Here is an 11,750-nt window from a genome sequence, read left to right as displayed (position 1 = left end):
CCCAGTCCAGCGACTGAATTTTATGCCGACAGGGAAGACATATCTTTGATCATCTTTGTGTCAACAGTTTATTAAATAAACTTTTTTACTTAAAATACAAATTACGGATTCTGATCTACAGTTTGTTTTGAACCAGTACTTTCGTGCTGTAATGCAACTGCATATATACAAATATAGGGTTTCATTCCTTGGAAAAATAGTTATGTTTTTGAATTTGATGAAAACTTGTATTATTTGTTAGCTACGACCGCCTTAACAAAACGTTACACTACACTCATGTTTAAATATAACCACATGTAATTTACCCCAAATCAAAATAGGCTCGCGATTATGCAGAATTTCAGATATGATAGTAAATCTTTTAAGTGGATGTCTTAAATATAATTTCTGTCTTCCACTTTTGTCGATGTGTTTTTTTTTATCTCATCCGTTCCAAAGGTTAAAATGATTCGAAGACCTTCCGAAACCACGGAAAAGGGAAAAAAACCGGGTTTCGCCGTTGAGATCGTACTGGTCAAAAGCCCTGTTTCCGTAGATTCTAGGTTAGAGTTTGTGCGATACAACAAAAAACTAGTATCAGAAACAGTTTATCGAAATCTCATGCACCAAAGTGTAATATCAGCGAGTTTCCGAGGAGAATAAATTCAACTCGAGAAGATGGGATTTGTTTAACTTTTCTTGGATTTTAAAGTCGTGCATTTCTGCCAGTTTTTAATACTTATTCTAACGTAGATATCGTACCAATGCACACATCGCGAAAAATGGCACACACAAAAGGTTGTGTAAAGGGACAAAAACATCGAAGTCCATAGCAAACGCAAATGTTAAAATAAACAAAAACAAAAAAACAACACTTTAACTATTTAACCCTTATTTTATTCATTAAATCCAAAATTATTTGCTCTTTATTTTTCATTCTTATGGATGACTCTCCTGGGGCCACTTCAGTAAATTTAGTATTCCGTTCTGACCACGGGATTTGGGATATTTTCCGTAAATTTCTAGCTTGCATTTCTGATTTCCTGCCTTCCATCCAATTAATCGTGAAGTTGTCTCCGGAATACTCGTGGTTCGCTTCTGATGGTGTAGTATAGGTGGTAACTTCAGGTCCGCTGTTGTTTTGTTCATGTATGATGGTTTAGTTTTCAAATTTGGACCAAGTAAATCAAGGGTCATCTAAAATATTCAACATAAAGTTCAAGTTAATGTTCAAAGATACCGCATATTTTTTCAAGTAAAACACAGATTAGTCACAAGTAACAAATCATATTTTTAGTATCAAACTGTACTGTGGATTACACACAATGTTTTTCTCTGCATTTCTTCTCATCATATTTCAGTCAATTATTTCCCTTAGAATTACTGCAAAACTACTTTAGTGTTCTTTTTTCATATAATTAAAAGTTGCTTTTTTTTTTAGCTATATCATGCATTCTTTATCATATGAATGTGTATAGCAAATATAGTGAGATAGCCTGGTTTGCTGAATCATTTAATCATATGTAGGTGTAGAACAGGTGACGATTATTTTCTGTACGTTTCCATCTCTTATGTTTTTGTACATTTTGTACACAGGCACTTGTCTCAGAAAAAAATTCTAATATACCTTAATATAACATAAGGTGACTTAACTTGCATTTTAGAAAAATGTCAGCCGGTGAAAAATTCCGTTATATGTCGCTATCTAGGCTGTCAACTCCACTAAAACTTGTTATATCGTAAATCTAAATTGATTTATCTTTACAATGGTGTGTAACATGCCTACATTTGTTGTCGGAATCATCCGTAGCAATCCTACCCAAGTATGTCAATCGTAATAATTTTGCAAACCGCTATATTTTCTAGAGAATTCATTCGAAAAGACTCAAAATTTCACAAATTTGGTGTAAAATGACGGTGGCATGGATAACATAAACAAGCTCCGTTGGAAGTTGGTCATGATACTATTTGGCTTCAATTTTTAAAACAGAATAATAAAGTACTAACACCACACATAACTGTTTTATCCAGGTTTTTATTATTAAAAGTGGTAAATTTAGAAAATGTTAGTATTTTCGCCTATGGCAGAATAAATAGTAGCCTACCGTTTTCCCTGATACAGCACAACATAAGAACAAATTGAAATATAACAATAAATTGAAAAGGGTGATCAACTCTTCAGATCGACAGACAACACAAACAAAAATACTGATTTGAGAGTACTAGCTGTTATTGAAAGCTAGTTCAAAGACAGACTAATAAGTCTACCTAAATTTGAAGCTTTGAATAAAAATCGTAAACATACATGTTATGATGTAGAAAACTTAGCTGGATCTGAATTATATGACTAACATTTATTTCTATTGCTGTAAATGGCTGGTATATATGAAATCACAAACATGGGATTTGCTCACTGTTGAAGGCCGTACGTTTATTGATGAATTTTGTACGGCTACCTAACGTTATAAGGGTTAACTTTTAAGTCAACTTGTCTCTTGTGTGGAGTTGTTTCATTTGTATTCATATACCACATCTCCTTATTTGTATATACTAAAACGTTATGATAAATGCTGATTATCAATTTTAAAGATTTTAAATACGTAAATCTTAAACCGAAATAGCCGCAAAGCCGAATTTAAACTTGGCCTATATATTATAGAAAATAAATGTATCGAATTTTAAGAATGGTCTATACATAAAAGCTGGTTTTAATGTCGCAAATTGATTACTTGGCGATGCGTTATGATTTACTTTCATAATTGGTTTTTAGGGTTTTCGACATATTTTTTTCTCGTTTTTTACATTTTCTAGGGATTTGAAACAGTGTAAATCGCATAATACTTCTAATTTTCGGTCAACAATAGTCGTGCTCAAGTATATGGTTCTAATTAACATAAACAAAATTAGCTTATTTTTGACTGATTGAGAGCTGAGCTCTTGGTCATAAAATTTTACCCAGTACTCGGAATACAAATTTATGCTTGAAACACCAAATATAGTATTCATGTGATTTGTATATTCCTGAGTCGGAGAACAAGAACCGTGCTCGAAAGATCATAGTTATGACCGCAATGTCTAGAAACGTGTTGGCTACAAAAAGCTTAAAATAATCTGAAATGGTGAAATCGTTGTATAAACAGAGTTTTTAAAATACACAATTTAGACTCAAACTGACTCTTTTTCGTCTTATGATTTTTTTTATGTGACTTACAGAGTTATATTCGTCCACTAGATATCCCCATTTTTCTGGCCATTTACATCTCTGTGAAAGAAATTCGTGTCGGACATGGTCTTTCCTGTTGAAAAAAAAGTAAACCAGACTACTAATTGTATTCAGAATTGTAAAATGAATCTATCAAAATTTATCACACTAAAAACAGAACAAAGATATCAAGGTGCATACAAAAGCCATAAGTCAAAGAGAAAAACAGACGACACTAAAGCCTAAAGAGTAAAAACTACTATAAAAAGAGCTTTATATTGGGCAACACAACTCCACTCAAACACAACAAAAACGAACCAATGCTAAAACAAAATCTTTAAAATTAATAACAAACATCGAATGGTTAACAACACTAACGAATACAACACAGCACGACTGAGGATGAAACACTCGGCGATCATCTCAAGCATTTATTCCTCGTTTATTCCGGTAGAGATAGTTTATACCAAATTACAAAGAAGTGGGAAACCCATTCAGTACATTTTTACTGTTTATATACAGTAACTAGTAGTAAATTTGATGTAAATTTGTCGTATAGTATATATTTATATTCCAATATAATGCATGGTTAATCCATAGATCACGAACACTGTATAACCATAAAACAATACAAAGACACCATAGCCTGTAGTGGGAAATTCAGCAATGTTTAACTCATTATAGTATCTGCTGTTAATTATCACGCCGTCTACAACTATGTATGTTACTGATATGTATAATGGTGCTGTAATGGATTGTTATGTAACAACTGTTGCTAATTATGTAATACGCTTTACTAAACTGTGAGTTTGACATTTTCCTCTTATAATCATACTTTGTGAAACCGTGATACATTCCGACATGATGGAATTGTACTATTAGTTCACCTTATCAAAGAAATCGTTTGTAAGAATTGATAAGAAAGAATGCAGAAATGCTAGAAAATCTGAGAAAAACTCACCAAATTTCGTCATTATGAACAAAATTAAGATTAGAAAGAGGTTTTTTGGCCTGTTGTTGTCCCGCCATCAGTTTCTGCTGTTGTTCCTTCAGAAGATAAGAGTTCTGTGTCCACAGACAACGGTTGTGACGTCAATGTCATAGGACGTCGATTGTAGATCGACGTGAGCTTACAACGTTCTATTGGCCTTATCGTGTTGAATAAAACGTGTTTGATTTTTTTTTTTGATAAATTTAATGTATAGTATCAATATGAAATAGCCAAATAAATCTTTGGGACGACATTCGCGATAACATCATTCCTGGGCCTTTTACAGCTGACTGTGGTGTGGGCTTTGCTTATTGATGAAGGCCGTACGGTGAACTATAATTGTTAATTTCTGTGTCATTTGGTCTCTTCTGGAAAGTTGTGTAATTGAAAATCATACCACATCTTCTTTTTTTTATATCAGAATTTGTGTGTGCGTCTTTATCTGTAAATAGTATTAAAATAAACGCTTATCATGTTACTGATGAGGGTTCATAAAAGAGAGGTTCTTTCAAATATTTGGGGGAGAAAAATATAAGAGTAATGGATTTAAAACTGTTTAAATAACTTTCCTTTATTGAAAGTCAACATTTTTTTTTTTCGTTTATTCGATGGTCATTTTTATATCTGTATTAAATATAACCAGGCAGACGTTGTCGAAGAATTAAAGCTACGTACATGTACGACAATGAGCTAATGAAATACTAATTTCCTTTCTCAATCTTATTTTTAATATTTATGTGTTCTGGTTTATATTCACAAAGCTTTTACAATTTGTTAAACTAACCATTCTATACTTAAACTTTTAACACTTCATACATCCTAATTTCAAGGTTTGTGTTAAAAAAAAAAGATAGAGAAAAACAGTAAAATAGAAGTAAATCACTACAAATGAACACAGAACATTCGTTTTGTAATAAGGTTTTTAGGTTCATTATTTAATTATTGTCTTATTAATTTGACGGTTTATGCATTAACTTACACGGCAATATGTCTTGTAAATGTAATACAATTTGTAGAATTCAGTGGTTTCTAATCGAATGAGATTGCATTAGAATTCATCAATATCCTCAATTTCCATCGTTTCGATACGTTCTGAACGAACATACTCCGGTTAATTGTCTTTTTGCAATTGTACCTCGGAGAACGTGTCATGTGATTCGTTTCGTTTAATTACAATTAACGAAATCCACAGATAATAGAAATCGTACTTGGAATAGAACTTAATCTGTTGTCTGGCAATGGATATTTACATTGATCGTCTGCCTGTGGTCCAAATTCCCACGACGCAACTTTGAATGACACAGCTTCACTTGTAATGACGTGAATGTCATTTTCTAAAGAGACATAAAAAAAAAACCACAAACTGAGTTTTTTCATCTTTTTTATTTGAGTCGGACATTGTAGGGAGTAAAATGGTTCTTTAATGGAAAATATGATTCACTGAAAATTTATTTTTGACAACAGGTTACGATTCTACGGAAGCTATTGACATTATACTGGAAAGTCTTTTTAAAGATCAAAGTTTGACGTAACAGACTATCGGAAATCTGAAAACATGTTTTATATGTGTGCAGTTAAATAAATGCTCTGACTTTCTCTTGAAATGCTGATATTTGCAATTTATAGACACTGCCATGATGATAAAGGTTAATCGAAAGAGAATATCCGAAATACAGATGTATGTCTTTGATTGATAAGTTGAAAAAAGTTACATTTTTTCTGGTCAAAAATATAAATAATTGTTTTGCCAGGATCTGATTAGAGAGATATTTTAACACAAAAAGTAAACAGAGTGAGAAAGGAATTATACCTTAATGATAAAATCAAAACGGCAAATGAATAATAAAGTTGTACATGCAACATATGTTTTATCTAAATGAAATGATTGATAAACACAAACGTTGCTTTATCTTCTATTATCTGGATCTAGGAAAGATCGATTGTTTATCATTCCCGCCAATTATCTTAAACAAAACAATGCGAACACATTTTTCATTTTTGATTCTGCACTTAGAATGTTCTACTTAACGAAAAGAGAAAACGGCTCATTACTGAATGAAGCTTAAATAACGTACTTTTGTAAATTGTTTATTGTTTCAAGAGCATCAGAAAAGTAACGAGGCTGTCATACATTCACACGGATTATGTAAACATACTTAAAGTTATTACTTTTGGATATTTTTTTTATAAAAAGTACTTTTCCATTGTAAATGAATCGCTTCTTTCTTGTGATTTCGAACTATATTTACATCTCGTATATTGAATGTCAACATGTACAAAGATGGGGCTAATAAAACTTGATGACATATATAGGAAAATCCCGCAGTGTTTAATGAGAGAACGACAACAGTAAACAGAAATTGATATTCCATATTGGTATTTGTGTATGTAATAATCCAGAGTCAATACTCATAAACGGATACTGGTAATCTACACAAGTTAACTCAGTCAAAGGTAAGCAGATTCAGATTCTATAGTTTAATTTTGACGTATTTAGTAAATTATCAATCAATTTTATTAAACAAAGTATAATTAGTAAACTTTTTTTTTGAAACTATTTATCTTTACAAAATTAGTTTAATCGAGTTTTGAAAACATGTTATATACCATGTTAGCTCGTTAGTAATATGTCTATTGAAGCTGCAAATATGTTTACACGAACTCAAAACTTTCCGCATTGCAGACATTCTGTAGTCAGTTGTATTGATAAACACTGATAAGACGATGAGAAAAAGAATTTGTAAATCAAACAATTAAATTCCACACCAAGGCTTACTATTTAGATTCATTACCTCGCGAGGAAAGAGAGACAGATGCCACGAATAAAAACAATATTTACATATTCAGTGTAACAGCAAGACAATTCGTCAAGAACTAACAAGTGTAGTATAGCTAAAACCTGAAAACTGTTATGTTAATCCTTGATCTTCCTTTAATGATGGTGTGGATGAGAGTACCGTTTGCATAATGGATTTTAAAGGGCAAAAAATATAAAGAATATAGAAAAAATTGACCAAATAAAATAAAGAATAGAGAAAAAAGTGAGAGAGAAAAATTAAGAATAGAGAAAATGGCCTAAAAAATCAAAGATACATAAATGAAGGAACCCCTTTCCAGACTTTCCTTTTTTAGTTTAACATTTTCTATTTGTTCCTATTTAATTAAAATTTTGACTAGGATGATGATTTAGAGGAATTTAAATTATCACTTTTCGAGTGTTTTGTAGTGGTAGGTAGCTGTCGCAGTGGCAATCAATATTTCTTTTTGTAGTCTGAATTTCATTAAACTTCGAAGTTATTCATATTTACTTTTTTCATTTTGTAGCATTCTCTTCTTTTATTCAATAGCTAGTCTGCTTGTTGTGTATCAGCTCTGTCGCGACAGGAATTGAAGCAATTTTACACGAAAATTACACAAATTCTTAATTATTTTTTTGTTCTTGGTCTGTCCGATTTGAAATAAGTAAGAACTGTTAAAGTAATCAAATATTGAAATAAAATGGTGTTCAGATATTTACAACGAGTATAAGACAAGACCAACAAACATTTACTTTGCTAATTTAGCACTTAGTTTGACGAGCCTTTCTGGGACAAGGTACCAGACTCTTTCTAACAGCTATTACATTCCATTTGTTAACTTAGTACAACAACTTATATTGTTACATTTGGCACTTCAGCCGAAAAAAAAAACGGCAGTGACAATTAGGGTATAAGTGCCAATGAGACAACTCTCCGTCCAAGTCTTTTTAAACTGTGGGGTCTCCAAAGGTTCTAAACGCATACATCAAATAATACGAATACCGAGCACTAAAACTAAAACTTTCTTTTTTTCTTCTCGTGCACCTACATGTTCTTTACTATTTTATTCAAAGACTGGGTGAGCGTAATATCACTGTTATCGATAATGACAAACAAGTTAAAGGTAAATTATTCAGTGTTATTACCGGCATAAGTATTGCAATGGTCCACACACTGTAAAAACAGTGTTTAGATCCTAAACACTTATCTAAACACTTTTTCTGTGTACGTTTTGAAACGCGTTTAGCATCTAAACATGTTTAGATTTTAACAAGTGTTTAGATTTCAACAAGTGTTTAGATGTTATATGTTTAGAAATATATGGTGTTTAGACCTTCCAACGGTTAGCCTACTAGTACTGATTTCACAGGAACTACTTGTGGTACAGCACTACAGGTTGAATAGTCCACACTGTATTGTAGAATATACAAAAAACGTGTACATTTCTGCTTTAATGTTCTTGCAATGATTTTTACCATAATAAAATTATTTGACTTGTCTATATAGTATATTAAAGCTGGAAAACTTCAGAAATGATAATAATAATATTAACAATAATAGGTTTACACATTTTATACCTCCTGGAGACCAAAGAAAAGTTTGTAAACAATACAACCAAGTTAAGAAAAGTCTGTAAACAATAACACCAAGTTTTGAAAAGTCTGTAAACAATTAGACAAAGTTTAACCCTCCATTATTTTTAAAGGAAAAGCCTGTACCAAGTCAGGAATATGACTTTTTTCCATTCCTTTTGATGGACCTTCCACCATTTTATACAACTTGGGAGTCTGGTTCTTTTGTTATTCTTTTTTCTGATCTAGTTTTAAACATAAAATACAATCTATTCAAATTATTTCAATAATTTATTTTTAAGTCTCACTAAATGCAAACAAAAAATACAATTATAAAATTTGATGAGTTTTATCCTCAACAAAACAGAAATTGTCAGTCCTCCTATCATACAGGAATTTTTCATTGCAAAACAATCTTCTTTTGAATGATAAAGGCTCTTGATGTGCAGTTCCTTTTGGTTGTCAGGTGAACTTTTGTATCCTGAAATGAAAAAATGAAACCTTCATGTACATTTGTATGCAACAGTCACTTATTCTTAGATCATGTTTATTAAAATACATTAAACAAGATCTTGAAAAAAATTCTTACAAAAGAAAAATACAAATTGTAGTTAAAAAGACAATACTTTACACCTTGTACAAATCAGGGTTTGAAATTAGGAGGGGCCCACTCGCTAATGGCCCCTAAAATTTGGTGTGGGCTACTTAAATTTCAGCTTTTCTTGTATTGGACTATATATGTGGGCTACAAAAGTTTAAGCTGTGGGCTACAATTGCCAAAGTCTTAAGTTCAATCCCTGCTTGAAATGTACACATCAAAAGACAAACAAATCAAAGGGAACACTATATAGAGCAAAAAAGCATGCAAGTTTTTTTTTATATTAAAAAACAAAATCCTTGATTTCTGAGAACTGCAGCCTGTTTTTCCTATTTTATCCTAATATTATGAATATATTTTTTTAAATTGCCCATTTTTACCTATTCAATGAGATAAATATTAGAGAATGATTTAACCTCCATTTTTCAATTATATTATTATATATAGTTCTATTGGCAACTTAATAATATACTTATATATTTTTTCTTACATCTGCTCTTGAAATTAAGTCATCCTTTTCTTTCTTCGTTGCTTTCTTTCTGATCTGTTCTTCACTTTGATCTATGATATAGATTTATTCAATTTCTTGGTCTTTTCATTCCAACTACAGTGTCACAGTCCTGTAAATGCATACATACAAATAATTAGTAAAGGTTTAAATAAAAAAAAAAAACTTGACAGTTTATTATAGACATTGGAGTTAGAATGTCAGTTTATTTTCAACTTTGTAGCCATGGCGAGGTCAGTCATTTTCAACTTTTTAGCCGTGACATGGTCAGTTTATTTTCAAGTAATGAGTTTGAATGTCCTTTTGGTATTTTTCGTTTCTCTTTGACAAATGAAGTGAAACTATAATTTCAGTGTTTGTGTAAAGGATCTTGCATTATGGGCCATTGGGATCTTATTTCTTGCAAAGTTAAATTACTTGAAACTATGATTTTATGACATTATGTACAGTGACAGTTTAGACTATTCAATCTCATATTAAATTTCCGAACTTAAAAAAAAAAATAGCTCATTCTTATTTTAAGCTTGGTCCCTGCGACTGATTATGTATGTATATTACATGATTCGTACCACAATAGTGAACTTGAAATAGCATAGGTTAACAGTTTAACGCACATATTCCTTTGATTAGACTGTTAAATTATGGTTTTTGACCCTCCCCCTTTTTACGAAATCTGGATCTGCTTACCTTCCGCTGCTGTAAAAACTGTTAAGATGGCTTTTGATTCCGTCAATATTCTATAATGAAGTTCTGTATCTGTTGCATCGTCAATAGATATATATGCTTGATAGATGGGATCCATTGTTTTAAATGTTGTTTATCTTTGGCGGGTCCGAAGGCGTCCGTATCAAATTACCACGATAGATAACTCTGTTCGTTAATTAATATAAGATCATATTCGGACGACGACTCCGGAAATTAGAGACTGAAATATTCACTCACATCTTCCTTATAAATACTATAAAAGATTATTTTATATGTCCCTGGTATAAACAATTAATTGCTAAACTTATAAACAAAATAATTGAACGTAATTTTATAATCTTACGACACAAAAAAGGGAAACTCAGTTGGGTAAGGTCGGGGAAGATGCTATGATGTGTAAAGAAGTAAAGAAGCTCCGCATACTTGGGACTGAAGTTTGAAAATAATTTTAATTTCAAGACCGCCAAGATATCATTGTTTCACAGAATATGTTGGAATATGTAGGAACATCGGGTAAAATGGTGAAACCAGTACTGAAATATTATAAAGTGTTTAGGTGTTTAGGAAAGTGTTTCAGAAGTGTTTAGATGCCATTTAATGTTTAGCTTAATGATAACATTCACTGATAATAACCCTGCAACACGTTTAAATTCTAAACACGTTTAGGTTTTTATGTGTTTAGATACATATCCGTTTAGATCCTAAACGCTTTCCTAAACACGTTTAGACCTAAACATGTTGTAGATCCGTTTCAAATCTAAACGCTGTTTTTACAGTGCACTGTTGTGAAAAGGATATATAATTCTAAGATGGGTGAAGTGTTGCAGTGCTTCCCTTGACCTGTAACAGTTCATCAGCTAAATTGAATGTTGTGCATCTTTAGCAAAGTCGTTCGAGTTGTAGTATACTGTACCAGATGTCCCTGGTACATGAATACCAAGCTTTCAAATTGGTATTTTGTATGACACTCTGATATCAACTGATCGAGGAAGAAGCGAACTCAAACAAACAACTGTCTGCATGTTTGTAGCAATAACCTTCGCTCTTTTCCTACATGATAAAAAAGTAACAGAGGCATCAACATTATGTCAATCTAGCAGCTGGAAGAAAAAATAAGTTGAGATAAAACATCAAAAACAACACAAACATGGATTACTAAAATAGTTTTAATACATTGGTTTTGACATGAACATGATATTTTTCTGTATTTCCAACCAACAATCACGGAGCCTTGAGGGTGAACATTAGACGAATTAGGTGGACCATGCCCACTTGATAGTCATTCATCTTGATATACATAAAACCGATACCACAATGATTAAATCTAGAATGACCTAGACAAGAAGAATGGAAGTAATAAATGACCTGAATTGAAATTTAAAGTCTTTTGTCTTGTTT

General features: G+C 31.7%; 2 protein-coding genes and 1 long non-coding RNA gene across 3 annotated transcripts in view; 1 reads left to right on the top strand and 2 right to left on the bottom strand.

Moving 5' to 3' along the window:
* Positions 1–854: 854 nt before the first annotated feature.
* LOC143066430 (uncharacterized) lies at positions 855–4,289 on the bottom strand. Its single transcript, XM_076239359.1, has 3 exons — positions 4,143–4,289; positions 3,191–3,275; positions 855–1,176 (listed from the first exon to the last, which is right to left on the bottom strand). The coding sequence occupies exons 1-3, from the start codon at positions 4,208–4,210 to the stop codon at positions 919–921; spliced, it is 411 nt and encodes a 136-aa protein (XP_076095474.1). The 5' UTR covers positions 4,211–4,289; the 3' UTR covers positions 855–918.
* Positions 4,290–6,197: 1,908 nt separating this feature from the next.
* LOC143068005 (ectonucleoside triphosphate diphosphohydrolase 1-like) overlaps positions 6,198–11,750 on the top strand; it is a 42,301-nt gene continuing 36,748 nt past the window's right edge. The window contains exon 1 of the mRNA XM_076241736.1: positions 6,198–6,626. The gene's annotated coding sequence lies outside the window, so the exon portion shown is untranslated. The remainder of the gene's footprint in view (positions 6,627–11,750) is intronic.
* Positions 8,814–10,644, bottom strand: LOC143066429 (uncharacterized). Its single transcript, XR_012975614.1, has 3 exons — positions 10,335–10,644; positions 9,630–9,759; positions 8,814–9,022 (listed from the first exon to the last, which is right to left on the bottom strand). It is a non-coding gene; the product is annotated as an uncharacterized LOC143066429 (long non-coding RNA).

This window comes from Mytilus galloprovincialis, chromosome 3 (assembly GCF_965363235.1).
Source record: "Mytilus galloprovincialis chromosome 3, xbMytGall1.hap1.1, whole genome shotgun sequence".
Taxonomy (NCBI): Eukaryota; Metazoa; Mollusca; class Bivalvia; order Mytilida; family Mytilidae; genus Mytilus; species Mytilus galloprovincialis.
Note: the sequence above shows the minus strand (reverse complement) of the source record. Positions and strands in the feature narration are given on the sequence as shown.